This window comes from Accipiter gentilis, chromosome 3, assembly GCF_929443795.1.
Source record: "Accipiter gentilis chromosome 3, bAccGen1.1, whole genome shotgun sequence".
In the NCBI taxonomy this organism is placed as follows: domain Eukaryota; kingdom Metazoa; phylum Chordata; class Aves; order Accipitriformes; family Accipitridae; genus Astur; species Astur gentilis.
The window spans coordinates 11666802-11692666 of record NC_064882.1 but is presented as its reverse complement, the minus strand read 5'-3'; the positions used below and the strand labels follow the sequence as shown (position 1 = coordinate 11692666).

Sequence of the window (25865 nt, the reverse complement as noted above, 5' to 3'; positions counted from 1 at the left end):
CTACCGATGCTTTTAAAAACAAACAAATACAGATACACACACCCCCTCCACCATTTACAAACATGACAAGCTTTTGTATTTCTACTTGGGAAAGGTATTTCTTAGATGTTCACAATGATGCATAGAGTATAAATCACATAAACCCAAGTGCGGTGCATAAAAGATTAAAGCAGAGAAGCTTTATACACAGTTGGTTTTCCAATAACCCCAACAGGAACATTCTCTCCAAAAAACAAACTGTAGCTACAGACACACACACACATATATCTGTGTTTATAACCACCTGCTTTTTCCACAAAGATATCAGGCACACAAAGAAGCAAATCAATACCTTTTCTTTCCTAAATGGTCAACACATGTCCCTACCTGTGGCCACTTACTGCTGTTGTGCTTTAACACACCTCCACATTCACAGTTATTTACACAAGATAGGAAGTGTTGGTTTCCAGAGCTGTCCTTTTTTGTGAAGCAGGATGAAGAGCATGAAGCATGATTCTTATGGGTCAATGACCAAATAGGATAAATGCAGTTATGTTGGTTTTTTAGAAGAATGTAATGATGTGATTGTGTTTTAAGAGTGCAACCAGCAGCCACCGAATAATCTTACAAGATTGGAAGGTCTCATCTTCCAGCATGTTGTAGGTAATTGCCTTGTAGGTTTTAAGAGAGGATTGCTCAACATGCAGCCCAAAGACCAAATGTAGCCTGCAGAGTTCTAAAACGTGGCCTACAGATGCCCTGTCCTTGTGACTGCAAGAGAAGGACAAAGCCGATCAACAGTAGATTATTTTGTATTGCTGACAAATACAATCAAACATTTTCTTTTTGCTTCTCCAAGCTGCATGTGCAAAACAATACTATGATTACATGAGCTAACATCTTTTATACTGATAGTCATAAATGAGTTAAAGGTGACCTTTTATTTTAAAAATTGCACACTAACTTCAGCGCACTGAGGTTCAAGTATTTGCCTGTGTAAGTACATTGACTGGTCAAATTAGTCTCAGCCAATTCTATCTGCATGTATTTTATTCCGAAACGAACACTCAGTCAGGAAAATACCTAATCCTGGAAAAGGCAAAGCAGTAGTGGAATGACTATCCCAGAATTATTACTCAACTTTTACCAAGCAGAGAAGGCTCTGGAGTATTTTTCACTCTGTCTTCTCAAATATTATGAAGTGGAAAACTCAAAAAAGCATATCGCTTGTTCGGCAAGTTGTTTTTTATATATATATATATATATATATATATATATAAAAACATGTGCCTGTGTAGCAGCACCATATGCTTGTTCATCTATAATTTTCAGTTGTCTCAATTTTAATCAGTAGGTTTACTCCACAGAGAAAAAAAAACAAAGACAGAACTATGGATAATATTTCTGGTACTGTAGTGCTGCACTGTGAAAAGTACATTCATTTGAGCACATGCACCTTCTAAGAGGCAATAAAATTTTTTAAAAAGCAGACTTCTTTCAAAAAACAAATATTTATACTTCTCAGAGTAAAGCCTCACAAAGATAAATTTTTTCCTTGGACAGGAATGTTTTAAGCACCTGCTGTTAAGGTCAAACTTGCATACAGAAGAATATTATTGGGATAGTTATGTGCATGTCATTGAGGGAAAAGCTTGTTGAACACTTCAAAATGAGATGTGAAGACCTTCATGCTTAATCCAAAGAGTGAGATTTAAACCACAGAGAACATCCAAACATTTTCCTACCCTTACTATTCAACAGTTGATATAAAATAAACATGGGAGATCTCATTCCTTTTTTTAGGGCAGACAGACGTTTCCACTGGTGACTGCAACAGGATGCCTTATAACCTTGTCTGCAGCAGATACGAATCATGCAACAAACAGATTGCTAGCTAGACAGATGGGGAGCTGTTATATCTGCTGGTCAGGTGAGGACTAAGCACCGGTTATGAACACTAGACAAGAGCTATAGGGTTGTGTCTGTTCTAGAAAATGCTAACTGGACTTCAATCATCAGCAGTGGAGAACAAACAAACCATCCCCCCAGGCATGACCCCTCCAATGCTTTCTGCATCACCAGACAGTTAAATTCAAGAGTTCAGCTGTTTCTTGTAGAGAAAATGAAGATATACTGGCTATTATTTTTCATGGCATACGCTTAGGTATGAACTAAAGGAATCTCCTTAAAATGGATCTTTATACAACTAAGAGTTGTACATCAGGCTCTATCAAGAGCATTGTTTAGATTTAAAAATATCTTTATATATCAACTTCCTCTGTCCAATCACAATCCAAAATAATGATCCAGAGTAACAGAATGAGGAGGGTGGTGGCATGCCTAATATTCAGGTTACACATTCCTAGTTTGACTTGGTTTTAGAGTCATTTGGCAAAGCCACTTGCAAATCAAAATTACTCAATTCTATTAAGAGATCTTGATTTAAAACAATTTCATTTAAACAAATTACTGTAAGTTCCTAGTTAATAAATTTATTAAAAAATATAAACAGACAATTTATTTCCTCCTATTTTTAAAGATCAGAGTGACTACCCACACTGGGGGAAAATTCTGTAAGACAGAAAACACTTGTGGTCTCGCCCAGCGGAACTGCACAAGCAGCAGGATGGCACACTCCACCCAAGGACGTTCCTGTGCACTGAAATGACCACAGCCTTCTAACGTAGAAGAGGAAGCTATGCTGGCTTTAATCATACTGCTATCCTCGAAATGCACTCTCTTCCTGGCTCACTGCCAGCCAGGTTTGATTCACTTAAATTCAGCAAAAAATTTGGACTAAACAATTCAAAACCAAAATGCCAGGACTGACTTTATGGCTTGAAAGTTTTGTTTATTCCTTTGGCTAGAACTTGCTTCAAGTGCAGCAATGCTATGCATGTTCTCTGTAATTTATACATAAGATATATATTATACATGGAATACAGGAAATAGTCAGGCATGCCTTTTTTTTTTTTAAATGAGATATTTTCATATGTTACGTTCCTGTCTGCTATCAAGCAGCTCTGCCAAATTTTTACAGTCTACTTGAACAGAAGGAAACTATTACCTTATCAGCAGTAGGATCGTATTTCCCTAAAATACATGAAATTAAAATCCCACAGGGAAGGGAACGGCTCCCTGATGCCCTACTGCTAGACATGAGAGAATTGGACATTTTACTACAGGATTAACAATATGTGGAAGCAATAGTTTTCCAACATCTCCCTTTGCCAAATAAAATAATAGCATCGATTGGCTCTAGAACGAGTCACATGTAAGCTGTCTTCAGTCAGACGCATTACATTTAGGCACCACAGTTAGAGCGCAAGTACTCTCAAGGGGTCTCACTAAAAAACATGCCAGAGATGCTAGAATGCTACTTGAGAAGGACACATACATAGCAAGAGGAGACAAAATCGTGACATTATACTTACCATCCTGAAGAGAGAACCCTTATCTGTTTAAACACATATCCATATTATTCCAGTTTGTAAATGCAGCACAATCACCAGCTCAGAAGAGAGGCTATTCCAAGGAATACTAGTTGACCTGGCTAGAAACAAGGACCAGAGACCCAAGATCTGTAGGGAGGACAGCAGGGGGGGAGTTGTGTGCCACAGCTGGAGTTGCTGTAATAGCCCTCCTTTTTGGCAGTGATTTTTGGTTTGTTTCCACCATGTCACCTCAACCCACACTCCCCAATGTTACAGATTCACATCTTCTCTTTTTCACAGTCTCTGGTGCTCACTCAACCCAGTGCAAAGCACTGTACTAAACGCACACAAGCACTCACTGGCTCCAAAAGATAACATGAAAGCAGATATATCATGTTCAGGCAGGTTAGGCGAGTTGTGCCATGTTACCAAAGGTCCAATGAGCCAATATAAAGGAGGAACAACCACCTAGCTTGGGAAGGAACTAGACATCCCTTTTTGGCAGCAGCAAGCCTACTTACGGAAAGTCATCCATTAGAATCTTAAGTATGGATCTACTCATCAATACCATGCACCTTCTCCCTCATATACTAACTTACAGGGAAGTCTCCAGACCTGGAAACCAAGGCTACAATACAAGACAAGAGGTGGCAAAACCGCAGTAGCTGAGCCCTGAAAAGAGGGTGGTTCTGACTGATGCAGAAGTGTGCCGCACACAGCCAGCTGTGCTCTGGGCTGCACCATGTCATAACTCAGCTACTCTGTGTCCAGTTGGCACTTTCTCTGCCTGAAATAGTAAGTGATGAAAAGATAACTCCATTATACCTGACATGTCCAGTTATCTTGCGTAATAATTGCAGGACTACTACTTCCAGCCAAACAGAACCCCACCTTCAAGAGAGTAACACAGGCCTCAAAACTCCAAACCCAATAGCTGACTGCTACATTCAGGATCCCCTGAACCCCAGGGGCTGAAGAAAGCCGGCAATCTAAATCCAGATTGGTTTCCGAACAGCTCCCAATGTCTTTGCTGTGGCAGGATTACAATCTACTCTGCAGAGGTGATGTGAGAAGGAGGGGATATCTGGAAAGCAGCCTGCCACATGCTGAGGGAAAGCCCCTGGAAAAGGGCTGCAGGCGAACCAAACTGGGGCCAGGCACAGTGAAGGAGCATCAAGATTTCAATGGTATCTCGCACAAAAATGTCTCAAGATGGCACAAACAAAATCAACAACAACCCTTTGACATATTAACATCAGAAGAGGGAAAATGGTGTCTGATATCGGCTATCACAGGATAATGAGAGTTAGCTTAGTGGTGGGTGGTGAAAGCAATTTTATCAACAACATTATGTAATCACTACGGATATGTTTATTCTACAAGTATATCCCACGTCTCTTGATAAACAAACTAGCTTTCAAATCTCCAGTACTTTTGCCTGCAAAAATACACTTACTTCATGGTACTTCAAGCAGCATAACAGATATTGCAGGCAACCGAGATGCAAGTCTTAATGAACAACAAAGGAGCAAATGCACTAGCACTAGTTTCAGGGAGAATAACAAAGCGTCACTAGACTGGCTTAAGTAATGCACTTTATTGGTTACATACCAGAGACTTTCTGAATGCATTTTTTTTCTTATTCTTTTTTTCCCCGCACTTTTAAAAATACTTATGATTCAAACTCAAACAACAAGAAAAGCAATTCATACCCAAAAATTTGAGGAAGAATTCACAAACAAGCATTACATCATTTCACACTGATATATTTGTTCAACAGGTACATAAAAATAAAGAATAGCACATTACAGAGACAGCAGTTTTGGTAAGACCATGGAGCCCAACAAGATGACATATACAGTGTCTTAAAAATGATCTAACGCATTGCTGGATACTCAAAGAAAATCACATTCTACCACATAATAAGATGGAATACGGGTTCTAAAGGGAGACATGGAGCAAAATTAGGTTATTCAGAGTACGCTTAGAACTAAGCTCTCTACAGTTTGTTTCCTGCCATAAAACTTGCACACAAAAAAATGCCTCCTGTCTTCCGGACACCTTCTTCACTTTTCCATGAAATAATTCTGTGCTTGAGTTTGAGTAATGAGAGAAAATGAAACATTTTCCAGCTATACTGTGCAAGCATGAGCAGATTTCCAAGACATATTTATTCAGAGATTTTTACAAAGAAATATTGAACATGTTATCCTTAAGGCACATTAGTTTCCTCTAAATATCAGGTAGCATACACTTTTATATATATATCTTGGAGTCAAATGCAGTAGAAACTTTGAGCATTTTGCTCTACATTATCCAGTAAGTAGGTAACGTTCTACTGCTATGACTATCAGGACTAAGACATAAGAAAAACATGCAAGTATGAACTTTACAGAAAAGTTAGCAGCTAAAATCATCTTTAATCCAGAGCCTTCATTGCTCGAGCCCTCCTTCTGTAGCCAGCATGCACCAGATTAATCCCTTCCTACAGCCAGGTTGCAGAGAAAATACCTATAAATAAGATTCAAGATAAGATCTACTGCATTTGGGTTTTCACCGTGTGTGTTTGCTGACAGTAAAGAGTCTTCACAATTGTTTCCCAAATGCTTGCATGTCACCACTTGGTTAGAAGATGGTGATGGGTCGTGGGAAGAAACAGTGCACATTTATGATCATGATACACCATTCGACTTCCTCGAGATAATGGTAACTGCAGACTCAGTGGGATTTTCAGATTTCTTCCTTGTCTGAAAATACAGTCTGGCATAGTTTCATAGATGCACATGTACTAGAGTCCCAGGCTGGAGCAGAGAAGAGTCAGTCTATCTACAAAAATCCCTGTGTTAGATAAACCAGTTGCACAGGTGTAAACTGGCATGAAAGCCTTTAAGATTACAATAAAAAAATAGAATACCTGTAGTTAAAATACCATGTTATAAGCATCAAACAGTGTAGGTAAATAGCTAGGCTTTGAAATTTTAAGAAGGAAGGAAACCAAGTGAGGAAATAAGAACCTCGAATGAATACTACTCTCGAGCTAAGCAGACACAAATCCCTCTACCTCTATGCCTCCTGAAGTTTAGCATCACTCTAATTCAATTTTCTTTTTCTTTGTGGATGAAACAGTGGTAGAAAACTGTCTCTGGGAAAGGTGCATTCATGTTTCCAAAGTGCACAATTAAAACTAAGTAGGGAGGAGCTGCAGAAGCAAAGAAGGTAGATGTCCAACTCCGTTTTGAAGAAAAGTGCTGGGGGTGGAAGGCAGGGAGAAAAATCATTATACTGTATACAAAGTACAGAGTGGCAAAAAAAGTGACATGATGGTCTGAAATACTACTAGGCTAGAAGTAGCTATTCCTTCCCGTCCTTATCTTTTAAACACTGTCATTCAGTTCCTTTCTGTTACCTTTGCCACTAAACGTTACTAACAGCAGAGTACGTGTTTTATAGGTTAACTAAATCTATGCAATGAAGAAAAGAACCACTTGAATGGTTATTCCCAAGCCTGAAAATAAGAAATGGAAGTAAAGGGGCTAAGTTATTTAGGAATATGTAGAGTGCTGAAGGCAAGGCATAACTTGTCCCAGCACAGGATTCCCTCAGACTATTCATGTCAGGCCAAAAGTAGAAGTTTCCCTTTCTTGCTCCTATTACCTCCACAACAGTTCATCTACACACATCCCATGCAATGATCTGGATCAGAAAACCTGAGCAGCTGAGGGAAGGAAGAGGAGGTGGGGAACGACAACTCACACACCTCAGGAAGCAGAGTGCTTCCCCATTGTCGGTGTTTACTACATATCCTCCTTGCTGACACAATGTGGGAGCAGGAACCAGAGCAGGCAACGACTGCTACTTCAGCTGCCACCACCACCCGAAAAGTGCACCTGGAAATCACAGCCTCAGAGTCAAAACTGCTTCCTGGCAAGCCTGCACAGGGCACGGAACAGATGAAAGTTCAAGGGTGTCATTTCAAAATACCCTTAACCAGCGCTACCAAAAAAAGCAGCTGTCCCCTGTCTCTCCACCTGACTGTTCATTCATAGACCCAGGTCACCTTCCCTCTCTTGCTTGCATAAATAGGGGTGTGGAAAGGAGAACAAATAGCAACTTTTTTTTTTCCATACCAGATTAGTTTCAACTCGAATCAGTTCCCTGATCTGATTCACTGTCTGGCCATGCAAATGTTCATGCCAGTATAAGCAAAAACATTGCAGGGACAGAACAAAAGGCCAAAGGTAGCAATAGAGCAGGACCAATTCTTTCAGAGATTATATCAGCTTAAAAGTGTTTGCAAATCCAAGCTCTATGAACATAAATGTTTGCATCTCAGCCACTTAACACATGATGTTGAAAACCCTGCAGAAGAATAGGAAAAACTTGAAAGCGATAACTTTGCCTGTAGACATACAAAATAAAGTGAAGTAATAGTTTGTGTTATTTTTGGTATTGCCTTGAGTTCCTAACTGTGTTATTTGGCAAAATTAGTAAACGTTAGCAAATTAGCTTAAGTAGATGAACACATGAGTACATATATGCAGTAACGATTATAAGAGTGAACAGCATAAGCTATAAGATCTTTGGACTCTCCCAAGCCACAGTAAGAAGGATCCTGCATAAAAGGAACTCCTCAGTCCCTGACCACCAAATAATACCCCTTCAGTCATCCCTCTAACAAACAGCGCTACTGAACTACAGGGTAAGCACTTAAGTTCTTACAGTATTAGCTACCCACATCATATGCACGTTCTGCCTTGCCAGATGGCCTGTAATCTGGTCTCCCTTGAAGCTGAAAGCATCACATTAAAATTCTTAATTGGGGTAATATATTCATAAAGTAATGACCTCAGTCAGTGTTTCTCAAAGTGGGTTACATCATCCGAAAGGATCATGAGAAAGCTCTAAGGCAATCAGTAAGATCTAAGAAAAAAAGACAAACCATATTTGAAAAAAATTCATTAACATATATAAAATTATAGAAAACGTGTGATGATAATAAAAGCAAATTATACTTAAACATATTGACACCAAAAGAAACTTCCTCAAGTCTGAGGGAGTGTTTTACAACTGCAGACTGCTCACAGCCAATTCTTACCCCTCTGTGGAGGAGAAATTGAGTTTCCACTGGCAGTTAAGGAAAGCAGGCTTTTCTCAGGTTTGCATGGGAGAAGGGAAGGTAAAGGACTAAGATAATTACACAGATGGGGAAAGTATTTAATTTTAAAAAATATATACATTGATTTCAATAATTTTTGAAGAATTGATGTTATAGAACTTTGGTAGAATTTTTAGAACTTTGCAAGGTGCAGCCTAGTACTGCTTTCTTGAAATCAGTGGGAATTTTGCCAATATTCACCCTTCAAGAGGGGTGGAATAAGTCCCGCACTGACCACTAATGGAAATTCCATCCTTAACATTTTCAACCTTGAGTTTTTAACAGAAAAGTAGGGAAGAACCATGATTTACACTCTTGTGCTAAGGTCTAGCCTGCTGCTCATAGCTTATTGGGTTGGCTTGAGAAATTTAACAAGATTGGCCAGTTTTACTAGAACAGTTCTAAAGTCCTGTAGACAACATGAAACTTCACAGTTGTATCGAATGTAGCTTTGTACAGAGGCACACAGTAGGAACAATATGACAAAAAGAAATGAAAAAGAGAACACATAGAGAAGCTGTTCGGAATAATTAATTACGGGATGCAAGAGGAGAGAATCAATGGGCCTTCCCTCAAACACTTTGCTGAAATAAATCCAGCCGGAAGGCAGTGAATATCAAACATCTTTAGTCACTTCTCCCTACCTAACACATGGGAGTAGATTTCTACCCAAGGCACCATCCCTCAAGCTGCCATTTGTGGCTCCTGAAATTCCGCTTTATCCAACTTGTTTTTCAGGCATCTATCCGTTTGGTCCTCCTCCTAGCAGTGGGTACAGTTTTTCTCCCTCATTGGGCTTCTTTGTCCAGTATAAGAGAGAATTAACAAAATTATAACTAATACAGGTGAAAGAATAAAGGAGTCGTCCTTATTCTAACACAGCCACTGTCCTGACAGGGAATTTTAACAGTTTGAATCCAAAAAGCATATTCAACACATCTGAATTATTACACTGCTAATAAAGCTGCAAGCAGGTGCAAAACCTGCTTTCTAGAAAGGCTTCCCCCCCCCCTCGATTATTAGTGATCTCCATACTAGAGATTTCAATAGCATCAAAACAACACATGTACCCCAGTCAGATGAAGTAGAAGTTATAATCTCCATATTTGGCACATGAAAAAAATGACCTACTTATAAGATTCTTAGGCAGTTTACCTCCCAGCAGCAAAAGGGTACTCTCAGCAAAACACTGCGCAAAATACAGCATACAAAACTAAAATATACCACTTTACAAAATAAGAAGTTTCACTGAAATTGCTACAAAGCAACTCATATGTTAATATAACAGGAACCAAATGCACTATTGAAAAATGGATGGAAACCACTTTAAGTATACCAAAGTCCAAAGTACACCATTTTGTCATCCATCATACACATTAACATAATACAATGTAGCTAATCACATTTATTTGTCCCAGCCACAGAAAGGCACATGTACAGATGAATATATTCAACTGTCCTCTATTAAACGGAAGCATTACTGTTTGCAGTATATTAACAATATCCAAGAGAATTCCAAAACAATGCTGACCAAGCCTCAACATCTTAGATATGTGTGAAGCAGAACTTCAACCCATGAAGAGCTTATAATATTCAGGAATTCACCTTCAATGCACAGAAATAGCATTTAAAAGTAAAGAAAGTATTTAACCTCCTTCTGGGAAAAAAAAAAAAAAAAGGGCAACAAAGCCACAAGACAGTTTTAGAAGGGATTAAAAATTTTGAGCATGCATGAAATAAAAGAGCTCAATTATCAGAGCAGTGATCTGAAAGCACTTTCAAAATACCCAGAAGTGCAGATTGCCTCTCAAAATTTTATAGCTTTAAGTTTTATGGTTTTGGCCAAAGCAGAAGTTAAAGACAAGTTTCCTCTGATAATAGCATTTAGATTGAGAAGCAAATCCTTTACTTTCTTCACCTTTTGAATTCAATCAAGTATGTCCCTTTTTTTAAAATACAGGAACATTTAACATCACACATAAGATCAGAGGACTCTCATTGTTATTCCAATGAAGCAGGGCTATAAAAGTGGTTACCGAGTGGGATTCAGTTCAAGATTAGGTGTCTATCTGCAGGTATTCATTAAGCACGGTAGATATCTAGTGTCCCATTGTAGTTATTGGAGTTCCAGTCCAACCCAACCAAAGGAGCTTAAATCAGCTCATCTTCAAAGCAGACACCCAGCCAGCCAGCTATATCACACTTTACATTATATTGACTGTATTGACTAGATAGCTATTGACTACAAAAGCAGCTTAGACATCTCAGGGTTGATTCCATTGCCCATACATTTGAGATGCCATGGGTAACAAGCCTTGCCACCAGCTTTTGTTCCAGAAGGCCACTGGTCTCTTACTGTCCATGCCCTATCTACTGACGTTGTGCAGTTGTCTCTACTAACCTAAAGCATCTGAAATGGCCATAGGCACCTTATTATTTTTTAAGTACACAGCACTGCTAGCACAGATGAAGGCACCTATATTCAAGTATTGGTCTCAAATAGAATCTCTTCTATTATGTTATTAAAGACAATTCCTGAGAAAATAGAAAAAGGTATCAATTAATATGGAGTAATAAACGCATAAAAAGAAGACAGAAATGCTTTCAGGAATATATTCATTTCAGTAAGTCTAACAAGCATTGTATTTCAAATTTTGGTATATTTTTGTATGGTTTAGACATAATTCCCATGCAATTAAAAATATATGTAGAAACAGATGTAGTCATTTTGTACCAGCAGATTTTCTTGTAAGCCTTTTAAAGCCAATTACGATGCAGCAAAGGGCAAATTTTCCCCAGCATTTTGATTCCCCATTCCCTTTCCAATTACTACAAAACATAGCATTATTTATAGTCTGAAATGTATTCTACAACATTCTTAGAACTACAGTACATTTTGCCAGACCTCATATACATGTTACAAATACCAGCCCCCATGCTCCATACTACCTTACAGAACTCCATAGTTCCTTTCAGTAGTTAGGCTGAAGCCAGTTTTTGTTACTCGTATCAGGCTACCTCCACCAGTGTGCATTCCTGAATATTTAATAGTCACCAAACATCCTACGCTTTACAGATACCAACAGATGCAACCCATCTTTATTTACTACACATTACATGGACTTCTTGCGCAGAAAAAGATGAGGAGTCATTTAAATAATTTTGAGCCAGCTATAATACACCTGCAACCATCCCCAACAAACCCATACACACAAATGGGATTATTTGTCTACTGAAACTTAGGAATTGTTATTTTAACTACAATTCTCTCACAAGAAATCTTTCCCTACTCCCAGGCACGCTTTAGAAGCTTCTCAGGGAAGTCTAATCAAGATGAGCCTTCTTATATAATCAATATGGCAAATTGAAAAATACTTACGGTTGATGTGATCAATATAGTATACACCAATCTGAGGATCATATGCAGCTTCCCATCCCCATGGCAGTTCATCCCCAACACAATCCGCAAATGACAAGGGCTTTGTTAACCTAAAAACAAAGAAACAAGTTAACAGTATAGCTTTTCTCTCTTCCCTACGTACGTTTGTTATTCATATTAATTCCTATTATGATAGAATCTAAAGACAGACAGCAGGGAGAGAGGAGAGCAAGTTCTTTTCTCCCTCTTAAAGTTTAGGTTCTTGATTGTTCTTCCCCTATTCCATCCTTCCGAATTCATTAACTCCAAAAACATAATGTAAGTTATTGCAAACATCTTTTCAGTACAGGCACTCAAATGAGAAATTCACTGCAACTTCTTTCACATTTTACCGTTTAAAATTAAACAATAACCAATAGCTTGTTAAAAAAAAAAAAAGTCTATACTCCTGTTTGTCCCCAGAAGAACCAGACCCTTCCACCTTGAGTCTGTGATGAGACCATAAGATTTCAAGGCCATCTTGTCTAATGACCACAGACAGGAAACTCAGAAAAGATAATACAACCACCTAAGATGCAGTTAGCAGCACTTACCAATCCATGTACTTGAATAAAATAAGCAGCAGCGTGCATAGAGTAGACATTTTATAAGTGACATTTAATGGGCCTTAGATGCTCACATGGTGCTTTTTTAGGAAGATAGACACAGTTTTTCATTTTAATAATAGAGCACCTATTTGTTACAAGAAATAGATTAATAACTATAATTCATTGGCTCTTTTCCAACTGAGGCTGAGCAAAGCTGTATATCATCATCTTTTTGCCCCCCCCCCTCCTTTTTTTTTTTTAAACAGAAATGAGTATTCAGTTTCCTGTTGGTAAACTGACAGATAAATGTCTTGTCTGATATACTGATGTATTTAATAGGAAGAACAAGAGATTTAAGGTTTTATTGTCACCATAATGGCAATAAGATTAGTACATATCCAGAGTTTAAAAAAAATCCTCAGAGTAAGATTATCAAGAGCAGTTTGTGGGACACACAAGCATCACCTCCTTTGCTCACTGCTGCTTAAGTTCTATCACCTAAGACTGTTTTTTCACCTCATTGTTAAAATTCTATACAAATAAAAAGCTAACAGTCTAATTCACATATGCTTTTCTGTGTTTCAGTATTTTTTCTTCAATTAGTTTCTGACCAAAAGACACTGCTTTATTGACATTTTTGTGAAGAATGAAAGAGAATAGTACATTTTACTTTCTACAAAATTAATTGGCTTTTTTGTGTAGAAAACACCAGATAGAAAATACTTTACAACACTATTGAATTAAATTCTTTATGCAGCTGAGAAAATAGAAATTTGAGCACAGCTTTGATTTAGAAATCACTGTCCCACAAATATATTATTATTATTGATGGATCTGACCTACCAATTCTTTAAGTAGCGCAACACTTACTCCTCCAAACTAAGGCTGCAGAAATTACAAAGAATCAAGCTCTTAGGATCCAAACCCTTTTGAATTGGGGGGGTGTGTGTGTTCAGTTTGGTTTTTTTAAATTGTAAGCATGAATCCACTTCCTCATATTTCTCCAAAGTTTACAAGACAATCCTATGAAGGTTACTAATGCTTAGTTTGAAGTCCTGAACATATTCACATGTATAAGGCAAATTTGCTAATTTACTGGCACTTGCAAACTGCTATGCAAACCCACTAAACACACTGAAAACTGTTACAAAATTCAGGTGAGATTACCAATGTGGAATTATATCTGCATTGCTATGATAGAAAATATGGATTATAAGCAGCACAGGCAAGCTGGGAGAAGAGTTCTGTTTACTGGGAGAGATTCTCCATGAGAATGGCCAGCCACAGACACTTTTCCCAGTAGAGTGAGTAGGTGTAGCTTCTGCAGTACCTGTTCTCCTTCTCAACCTTAACCCACTATATGCTGCCTCACAGACCAAGAGCTCCTTTTCTAAAGGAAATCTCAAATGGACATGACCCATCCTCCTCATTACAATGCAGTGGAGGACATCCCACTGAAGCCGACTGGGGTAAACTCCCCAGCAATCTCCAGGGAGAGACCAGGTCTGTAGTAAACCAAGCCTATCCGTTGCACCCTATTCCCACTGCTGACATATTTTTAAATCCAGGCACGGCACTGCTGAGTGAAGCTGCTCTGAGAAGGAGCTCTCCAGAAACCCCAGCTCAGACTCACCGCTCTGCTCCTCACTCTCCTCCTTTTCTCAGGGCAGCAGCAGCAGCTGTGCTGCCATGGCCGGGATGGCAGGTACCCAGCTCAGCAGGCTAATAGCTGGCCTGCAAAGCTGCAGCTGCCTAGCACTGCTGTATCAAATACCCCTGCCCAAATACTACCTACTAATAATTACCAGCATCACTTCAAAGATTACTGTTTTGTTTGCAAATAGGAACAGCTAGACAGAAAGAGATGGCTCTTAGGAAAGCAGGAGAAGCCTTTTAAAGCCAGGATAATGCACACAATCACAGCTTCAGACAGACTGTCCACAGCATGCAGCGGGCTGAACGCAGGGAACTCATGTCAGAGAGTTCCCAGGCCACTGCTGCTCAGCGGAAGCATCAATCACAAAAGCAAGAGCCTTTTGATGAGTTTGGTTAGTTATGTGAACCTGTGCCAGCTACAAGGGCACATCTCGCTGTGAAGAAAGTCCTGCCTCAAATTAGATTACAAACGTGGATTTTCATGAAACATCTTAAACTGAGTAAAAATAAAAGTTCAACGTCATCCTTAGCCTTAACATCATAATATTAACTCAAAACACGAGTCTTGTAGTTCAAATAGTTTTTCTAATTGAAATACCATATAGCAGAGTATGGACCATAAACTCATATAAACATGGCCAGATGGTCTCTAATAAACTCATTTAGAACTCTGCATAAGCATTCAATACTTTCACCAAAGATACACGCCACAATTAGCAACAATCACAAGATGTGATTTTTTTAAACTATCTCTACAGGAAGGACAGAAACCCAGTACTATTCCTGGCTTTTCCATCTGCCCTCCACACCAATTTTATTTTTAATCAAATACCGACTTCTTACTATTATAGCACATTCTGTAGGTTACACTGCAGACCACTCTGGCCATGAGGATGTTCCATCCAGGTGTTATCACCTGTCAGAAAACAGACACCATGAGAATGAATAGTAGCCACTCTCTCATCCCAGACACTCCATAAATGAAAGCAACACTTAAAACCTGTGGAAGAGTACTTCAGTGACCCATTCTGGACCTTAAACAAAAGAAGAGGAGGGAGACAGAGGCCCCGAAATACAGGCAGTACTGGACAAATTATTCTATGAATTCTGCTCTGCTGCATCATGCTTGGACATTGCAGCCTTAAGATCTGAACTACGTCAGGAAAACTGTTCCCAAGTAGATTTTTAAAACATGAAAAGGTTTGTACATAACAAGATCACAATTACTTAAGAGTGTTACACCCCTAAGACTTTCTTTTTTGTTTCAGAGTCTTTTAACAGCACAAGATTTTTGAGCCTGGCACGGACTTTTACAATTGAGCAGCAATCAGCACAAGGTGATATCTGATTGCTTAGGGCCCTCAGAACTGTCTCGATATAAACAGTATTTACTTTCAAAACACATACAGCAAATGGATGAGATTAACACAACATAAAGAGAAGTAAAATGCAAGAGAAAATTTGCAAGACAATAGTTGAAAGCGCAGAGAGTTATGAGATGTAATTGGAAAGGAGCTAATACCTAGGAGCAAGGACTGAAGGAATCTTGTCTGCATGAAGATCATTATCTGTGACATAATAACCTATGATAGATGGACTCCCATTGCATTCATTAACTGTGATCCAAGAAAAATGAGGTTTATTGAACCATAACAGAGGATTAAGTGCTGCATCTCAGGACACTAATATTCTGAGGTAGTTTATAATAATTTTTCAGTTTGTAGTCATCAACTTACATGTTCTTAAAAGAATGCTGATACTCTGAAAAGGATGACTTAAAGTCCATATTTTCATATACTATGAAGTTTAATTAATTAACAAAAGGTGCTTGTTTTTTTAATGCATATGATTAAACTCAAGTACTCTCACCTATGGGCACTTTTTTTTTTTTAACCTTACAGAACTCCTTCCAAGTGAAGGCTAATTTACTAGCCTTTAGCTCATATATAACATTTTTATCTACTATATAGCTGCAACGCTCCCATTTCAGCATATAGATTGAAGTGTACTCCCTGGACCAAGAAAACAAGAAGCAGGTGTGTGTAACAAGAAGTGGCTACTCTTAAGGAAACCAGTAAGCATTCTGTAATTCCATTACGTAAACAATACATAATAATGTTATTGCCAATCACTTCACAGATGCCCTGGGAAACCTAGAAGAGAAATACAGCTTACAAATTGGGAAGCTGTATTACCATGTCAAATCCACATTTTTCTTTAAAGTTTTCAAAATATAAAGTTAGCTAAGATCTTAAAATGTAGATTCTACAATGATATATGTGTTATCTTTAACAGTTGCTATTGCATCATCTGCAGCTATGCCTATAAGAATGTCTGTATATGCATCCAAAGTTAGTAAGAGGCTGATGATACTCTAAAATGGAACTATAACTACAGACTGATGGATTGTCAGTGCAATATAGTTCCATTTGGACAACTTTCTTGCTTGATGTACTCCCTAGACCACAAAAGTACGTAGAAGAAAGGTTTCTTCCTAAGGTCAGGGTCCACAAAAAAATGAGAAATTTACTACATATACTAGTGAATGCTATCTTTCTGTCAAGATACAGAGAGCCCACAATATTTCACACTTCTGTGATCTGAGATTATCAATGTGCATGTTCTTAAAAATGTGTATGCATATGTATGTATATATACACACACACAATTTTTAACACATTGTTCTATGCAAGAGTAATGCTGCATTCTGCTGCATTCCTTCTCCGACTCCTTTCTTCTCCAAAATCCATTCAGGATTAAATCAATTGTAACACTGAACCAGAGGTTATCCATATTATAATTAGGACTCTACTTTATCAATAGCAAACTCTGGACTTTGGTCTTCACTCTCTTCTAAACTCAGCTGATACCAGCATCACTGACCTTAGCATACTTGAAGACATTTTATCCACACTCTGAAGGACTATGTGATTACAGCTTGACATGTTTTGCTTAGATAGAACTATTGACATCAATTTTGTAAGACTGATTTATTGTGATTTATATGCAGTAGAGGGTGTGGGGAAGAGAGAAAGGTTACAGTGGGCAGATCTCAGAAAACTGGGTCAGAGGGAGATACAGACACCGCACCCCTCCACGCCTCCAAATCTGAGACTTCTTTTCCTCAATTAGAAAGGAATGAAATGCAGGTTGGTAAGAGGTACATAAATACCTGAGAATTATGAACAGGTTCATCTTAATCTCTTTCAAAACGACTTCCAAGAATACTGTGTAGTGCTTGTTCTACAGTCAAGACTCGGAGTTCTGAATTCAATTTTAACTAGGGCCAATTCCTATAGTAACCTCAACATACATTTGAAAACTTTCTCCAAATCCTATCTCCTACCCAAAATGACCTCATGTTCTTTGCCATGTAGCAAGATCTTGTGTGACATTTAAATGAAGTGTTGTACTGATTAAATTTCACACCCATTCATTCTCATATATAATAATGTGTATTACGTGTTATTTATTTTCTCTTACAATGCAGTGCTCATTAGTACATTTTCTAGAAACTGTTCTGAAAAATATAGCTCTTCTCCACACTCTAGGAACTGAGAAGACAAAACATAAGTTACTATTTAGATGTGCAGGAATGAGCATCTCTTAAAACAAAACAGAATAAATTCAAATGATGGAAGGACTACAAGCACACTTACCTGAAATCTGGCTCATTTAACTACACACATCATTTCAGAGGGGTGTACAGATGACTTACCAATAACACGATACAACAGTAATACAAAAAACTTCCTCTGAGCGCTTCCCCACAAGTATTTTCCACTAGCACAATGACACACAATAGGAACATATAATCAGCATCAGCCAATTTCTTATTTTGCAGAAGGATGACTGGAAGTGTTTGATTCTTATTTTCATCCAGTAGCGCAAGACCAGCAAATGTACAAATTTAAATCAGCTATCAGGGAAAGGAATGTATAAATAGAAAAACATTCTAAATTCTTCACTAGAACTCCTGAATTTAGTGATTAAGATGGATCTTAAAATCAATTAAATTCTTACCCAACTTTCTAATGCTATAGGCAACATGACTTTGAAGGATCTATAAACATGTCTTCTAATTCCATCCCAAATATCCTCCCAAACAAGGATTTTACTCACTTCTGGCTCCCAAGATGGATTTCTTACATAAAACTCAGGGGTGCAATTAATCTCATAAACTTCAAAAGTTAGTTATCTAACCTGAATTGCTCCTTTAGGTTCCCTATAGAGGCTGATTCACCACATCTATTTAGACTGAAGATGAATCAGATGAAGGTTTTCCTCTTTTTCTAGTGCCTATAGAAGGAGCCTGAATGCAAGGCTTCTTAGTCTACACAAGGTAATTACATTTAAGTGGGATGAATACTATACCAGGCAGCAGAGTGCATACAGAATGACAAGAGACCAAGCTGTAGCTCCACATTGCAGATCAGTTAGAGAGGCACTGCTGCTCGCTATAGCTGAGGCCACTATCCATTAACAGCATGAAAGTTACATTACAATGGGAAGACTATTTTCTCTTTTACAAATTACAGTGGCTGAAGCTGCAACAAAATGCATTTACTTTCTATTAATAATACTGCTGTCACTTTCCTAACTTTAAAAAGTGGTATGTGGGCTGTTTACCTGTAGAAAGGGGCAGAATTTGCATGCCCATAAAACACCCTTTCGCCATACTCTTTGTTCATTCAGTTCTATAAACTAGCAAATCCCACGCGCAATCTCTCTCTCTCTTGAAAAACCTCATTCATGAGTCTGTTGACAGGATTTCAGCTTCTAAACACCATGTTCTTAACACAGTAGTGCCTCCCACTCAGATACCAGGCCAAGGCATTATGTACAACCTTTGTATTGCTTAGGTACATTCTCTTTTAATAAGGGTATTATTAAGATATACTGCCACTTTATTACAGGTATTATTTTGAAAAAGTACCTAGAAGGGACATCAGTACCACATTAGAACACAGCAAAAAGTAGTAGCATGGTGGCAGCCCCTGTTTTAGCATAGTGGTGTAAAATAAATAAATATGGTAAGGTTACGCATCTGTTTACCTTGTTCACAAGATGTGTGCAACCAAACCTTAACAAATGCCTGTATTTTAAAGACAGAAACACGCATGTTACCTTTTCTACACCAATACAGAATTACTAAGAGTAGTTAAAACTAAATGTCACCCCATTCTTTAATTATGAAAAATTTTCAGTAACATTAAATTATGCTGCTTTATGCCTATAGCCACTAGCATGTGCACCATTAATCTGCTTGTTTTCTATTACACGTGCATGCACACAACAGTATAGGTTTACAGTCAAACATTCCTAGCCACGCTCCTAGCATTTACATGTAGCAGTCAGCAGTACATTGACAGTACCATACCTTCGCCTTTTTGAAACACACCTCGATACTCAAAAATTAACTGCAGAGAATAAAGTCACAGTGGAGTTATTCAGAGACAAAGATTTATTAACTCCATCAGCAAGTATTTCCTGGATACATTTACTGAATTTTCACTTGTTTTCCAGATATCAGATAATTTTGCTCCTGGTAATACAAAGATAGACAAAACAGTCAAATTTTTGTAAGAAGAATGGGAACTTGAGATATTTGGGCCCTGATTCTAGTTTTCTAAAAAACCATATAGGTAGAGTAACATTTTTAATAGCTTGGAATTTCTATCCTATGATTCTTTTAAGCCCTTGAATACTTATGACAGGCAGCAGACCTTAAAGAAATACACTTCTTGGGTTTTAGAGGGTTTTCTTGGTAAATGAAAATGTACACACAGGCATATATGGGGTTATACTAGAAGACATACATAAGTAAGTTCACCACCTTACAGCAACACAGAACGGCTGGACATTATTTGGGTATATACTGGGATAATGGGCTCTCACAACTGTTTTACAAGCTCAAAAACTTGGTTTCTAGCACTGAACTTGTACTGACAGTCATTTACAATACTTCCTATATTACAAGTGAGCTGTGGGTTCATGTAGATAGGACTAGACCACATTCAATGATGTTTCAAGGAACATATAAGACTTTGAAAAATACAATTTCCAGTAAAAGACTCTTGTCTAGCTAGCCAGCAGCCCAGGTGAACAAAATAGTGTGTTCAGAAAGCACAGAAAGATCAAGCAGAAACTAAAATCTAATCATTTTCCATCCTCGTAGGGTTTGGTGTTTTTTAAACCTTTTTAAGAGTACTGAATAAGCTGTTTCTTCTCTGTAATTTTGGCAAAGTACTCAAGGCTATTTTGAAATGCTTTGCTGAAAAGGGCAGTGTGCTGAACAGTATCTTAGTTCTCAGCTACAGAGAGACAGCTGCATTAATACTACCATGTGAAATGGCAGTATCAGCCCATTATCAGTTCTGACTGCTGCTGCCAAAAGGCCTTTCCTGAAGACCAACTCAGAGTTTCATACACTGTACCATTGCACACAACCATTCACCATATTCAGTAAATACTGCTTAGAAATAACAAGCTGATACCTCACCAATGACTGGTTTTGGAGACAAGCACTAGCTACAGTAGAAAACTGTACTCCGTTACTCAAATGTTTTCCAGGAACTACTCTTCTTGATTTAAACATTTAACTTCCAGGGCAAGGATGAACACAAACTAACTAACCTTTCTGCAACCCCACTACAACAAAAAAATCCTAAATTCAATATATTTATATCTGACTTACTAAACTTGTACAACATCAGAAACCAAAAATCTGACAAAAGCTCTTAGTTTCCAATATCTATTACAAACATAACCATTTTAAATCAATATCAAATCAAATCATTAAGTTTGGAAAAGACATCTAAGATCATCAAGTCCAACCGTCAACCCAACACCACCATGCCTACTACATCACGTCCTGAAATGCCACGTCTACGTGTTTTTTGAATGCCTCCAGGGATGGTGACACCACCCTGGGCAGCCTGTTCCAATGCCTGACAAACCCTTTCAGTAAAGAAATTTTTCCTAGTATCCAACCTAAACCTCCCCTGGCGCAACTTGAGGTCATTTCATCTCGTCCTATCACTAGTTACTTGATAGAAGAGACCAGTACCACCTTCCTGCAACCTCCTGTCAGGCAGCTGTAGAGAGCGATAAGGTCTCCCATCAACCTCCTCTTCTCCAGACTAAACAACCCCAGTTCCCTCAGCTGCTCCTCATAAGACTTGTGCTCCAGGCCCCTCACCAGCTCCGTTGCCCTTCTCTGGACACGCTCCAGCACCTCAATGTCTTTCCTGCAGTGAGGGGCCCAAAACTGAACACAGGACTTGAGGAGCAGCCTCACCAGCACCAAGCACAGGGAGATGATCACTTCCCTAGTCCTGCTGGCCACACTATTTCTGATACAAGCCACAATGCTATTGGCCTTCCTGGCTACCTGAGCACACTGCTGGCTCATATTCAGCTGGCTGTCAACCAGCACCCCCAGGTCTTTTTCCACCGGGCAGCTTTCCAGCCACTCTTCCCCAAGCCTGTAGCGCTGCATGGGGTTGTTGGGACCGAAGTGCAAGACCGGCACTTGGCCTTGTTGAACCGCATACAATTGGCCTCAGCCCACTGGTCCAGACTGTCCAGATCCCTCTGTAGAGCCTTCCTGCTCTCAAGCAGATCAACCCTGCCTCCCAATTTGGTGTCATCCACAAACTTGCTGAGGGTGCACTTGATCCCCTCATCCAGATCATTGATACAGATATTAAACAGAACTGGCCCCAGTACTGAGCTCTTGGGAACACCACTTGTGACCTGCCACCAACTGGATTTAACTCCATTCACCACAATCCTCTGGGCTCATCCATCCAGCCAGATTTTTACCCAGCGAAGAGTACACTTGTCTAAGCCATGAGACGCCAGCTTCTCAAGGAGTATGCCATGAGAGACAGTGTCAAAGGCCTTGCTGAAGTCCAGGTAGACAACATCCACAGCCCTTCCCTCATCCACTAGGAGGGTCACCTGGTCATAGCAGGAGATCAGGCTGGTCAAGCAGGACCTGCCTTTCATGAACCCATGCTAGCTGGGCCTGATCCCCTGGTTGTCTTGCACGTGCTGTATGAGCGCACTCAAGATGAACCATTCCATAATCTTCCCCAGTACTGAGGTCAGGCTGACAGGCCTGTAGTTGCCCGGATTCTCCCTCCAAACCTTCTTGTAAATGGGTGCTACATTGGCAAGCCTCCAGTCATCTGGGACCTCCCCTGTTGACCAGGATTGCTGATAAATGATGGAGAGTGGCTTGGCAAGCACTTCCACCAGCTCCGTCAGTACTCTTGGATGGATCCCACCTGGTCCCATAGACCTATGAGTGTCTAGGCGTGGCAGGTCATTAACTGCTTCCTCCTGGATTATGGGGGGTATATTCTGCTCTCCGTTCCTGTCTTCCAGCTCAGGGGCCTGAATACCCTGAGGGCAGCTGGTCTCACTATTAAAGACTTAGGCAAAGGTGGCGTTAAGTACCTCAGCCTTCTCCTCATCTTTGGTGGCAATGTTCCCCTCTGCATCCAATAAAGGATGGATATTCTCCTTGGCTCTCTTTTTATTAACATATTTGTAAAAACATTGTTTTGTTATCTCTTACAACAGTGGCCAGATTGAATTCTAGCTGAGCTTTTGCCTTTCTCATTTCCTCTCTGCATAACCTAACAAGATCCCTGTACTCTTCCTGAGTTGCCTGCCCTTTCTTCCAAAGATGGTAAACTCTCCTTTTTTTCCTGAGTCCCAGCAAAAGCTCCCTGTTCAGCCAGGCCAGTCGTCTTCCCTGACAGTTTGTTTCATGACGCATAGGAATAGCCTGCTCCTGAGCCTTTAAGACTTCCTTCTTGAAGAATGTCCAGCCTTCCTGGACCCCTTTGCCCTTCCAGACTGTCTCCCAAGGGACTCTCTCAACCAGTGTCCTGAACAGGCCAAAGTTTGCCCTCCAGAAGTCCATAGCAGTGGTTTTGCTGACCCCCTTCCTTACCTCACCAAGAATTGAGAATTCTGTCATTTCATGGTCATGAAGCACAAGATGGCCTCCTACAACCACATCTCCCACAGTCCTTCTCTGTTTGTACACAGTAGGTCTAGCAAGGCTCCTCCCCTGGTAGGCTTACCTACCAGCTGTTTCAGGTCGTTATCTTCCACACACTCCAGGAACCTCCTAGACCTGTTTGTTCTCAGCTGTGTTGTATTTCCAGCAAACGTCTGGAAAGTTGAAGTCCCCCACGAGAACAAGGGCACGTGATTGTGAGACTACTGCCAGCCGCCTGTAGAATGTTTCATCCGTCTCTTCAACCTGGTCGGCTGGTCTACAACAGACTCCCAGCATGATATCTGCCTTGTTGGCCTTTCCCCTCATCCTTACCCATAAGCACTCGACCTTATCATCACAATCGTGGAGCTCTGTAAAATTGAAACACTCCCCACACAGAGAGCCACCCCACCACCTCTCCTTCCTTGCCTATCCCTCTTGAAGAGCTTATAGCCATCCATTGCAGCACTCCAGTCACGAGAGTCATCCCACCATGTTTCTGTGATGGCGACTAAGTCATAGCTATCCTACTGCACAATGGCTTTCAGTTCCTCCTATTCATTGCCCATGCTGCGTGCATCAGTGTAGATGCACTTGAGCTGGACTATCAATTCCACCCCCAACACTGGCATGCTGCCCCTAGGCTCATCTCTGGTGAACTTAGTTTTATCCCTTTCCCCCTTCAAACCTAGTTTAAAGCCCTCTCTGTGAGCCCCACCAACTCATGAGCGAGAAGCCTTTTCCCCCCCTTTGAGATAGCTGGACTCCATCTGTTACCAGCAGGCCCGGTGTCATGTAAACCTCCCCATGATCAAAAACCCCAAAATTCCACTGATGGCACCAGCCTCTAAGCCAACATAGCCCTGTATTTACTAGAAAAGATGCATTGTACATAGAGAGCAACAAGTTCTTTAAAACAAAAATCTACTTCTAACTGGAAAGAATGAGCCCACTTATTTTAACAGCAGCACAAGTAACTCTTCAAAAACACAACCTGATAATAAAAATAGCTGAACAAAAAAACCCCTACAGAATGAATGCTATCACTTTAGACAAATAAAGGACATATACTGGGGGGGGGAGGTTGCCTTAGAGGGGCCGGTAAAATCTGCAGTAGGAGTGAACCAAACTAAAAAAAACCAAGAAACCCACCAAGTAACCAAAGGGGACAGGAGGGGGTGGGGGAAATCATACCAAACCAAATTTAAAAAAAATAAATCTTACATGGTGGAACACACACAGTTTTCCCAAAAGACACCCTCCTACTTCGCTTAGCAGTTTTGCAAGCATCCTGCAAAACCATCAGCAATTAAGTGCTTGCAATGTATCAAAAAAATACTGTCCTTTTTACTTATTTTAAAAGATTTACCTTCAACGCTCAAAAATCTTACACATCCCCAAACTCCTTAAGCTTTATGCAATACAGAAAAGTTAAGTATGGAAATCTTCAGGTCCTCTAATGATCTTGCCTGTTTCCTCCACAGAAAAAAACCACAAAACGGGGAACTAATGTCCTTCTCACACGCACACACATGAAAGGAAGCAAGCAGTGAACACACAACTTAAGATTTCAGTACAGGAGGCAGAATATTGGGGTAGGTGAGCACAGAGGGAACATGCTGCCTTCCAACTTACTGTAAGATGCTATGTGCATGTTAATGACTGCCATAAAAATACAACAGCAACGAAGCAGAGCATAACCGCCTCTTCCCAGTTACAAAGGGGTTAACATTAGCTCAATGTCAGCTCACTCTGTCCCTTCACAGGTGCTTCTGAAAAGGCACATAAAGTGAATAGTTGAGACCCAGAAGGGGAAGAATGCTTTTGGGAAGGAAGGGACCCACACCCACTGGTTGCAGGACCAGGTCAAACTGCCTGCTGGCATGGGGTTTTTGTTTCCTTTTCCTTTTGATTGTGATAAACTGTTTTGGCTTTCCACTTAACAATTACCATCAGTGTAGAAAAAAAAACCATGCTGAACACAGCTATACATTTTGCTACATCTTTTATCATTGAAGGTACCAAAAGAAACCAAAAATTTAAGTGAAAAGGAGAACCAGTATTTTCCAGCTCAGCATACTAGCTATTTGGATCTGTAGGGCAAAAGCCCCCAACCAAATCACTACTTGTGATGCGTTTACCCCTTTAACATTGCCAAGTTCAATGCAAAGATGACATTTTGAAAGGCTGGGGGGGTGGGGGGTAGAGGGGTGGAAATGGGTAATGGCATGAATGTTTTCTCCTGCGTTTTTCTTTGACGCAGCAGTTGGTCCTGTGCTGGCGTGTAAGCACTATAATATTAGACACCTGGAATGTGAGGAATGTCTGATAACCATACCCTAGCACAGGGATAATTCCACAGCCATAAACCAATGATATGACCTTTGAGCCTTCCCCCGGAAAGCTCAAATGCAGTGACATTATGAAAAGGCTATTATGTGCAGTGTTGCTATAGGTTATTTGTATATACATGACCGTACACTGTTGATAGAGGAAAACCATGTTTTCATCAGTTGAGAACACTTAAGAAACTTAGCTATTAATTTTAAACTAAGTCCATAAACACCATGATAGTATTCCAGTAATTTTAAGTGTTCCATATCCTACAATCTCTACCTGCAAACTTGACTTAGAAATGTTTCCTTTACCTGTCTTG

At 39.7% G+C, this 25865-nt stretch overlaps 1 protein-coding gene across 1 annotated transcript in view; it reads right to left on the bottom strand.

Annotated features, from left to right (window-relative positions):
• The window catches only part of WWC2 (WW and C2 domain containing 2), a 108302-nt gene that overhangs the window by 55400 nt on the left and 27037 nt on the right, over nucleotides 1–25865 (bottom strand). The window contains exon 2 of the mRNA XM_049833179.1: nucleotides 11948–12057. Coding sequence (XP_049689136.1) covers nucleotides 11948–12057 — 110 coding nt within the window. The remainder of the gene's footprint in view (nucleotides 1–11947; nucleotides 12058–25865) is intronic.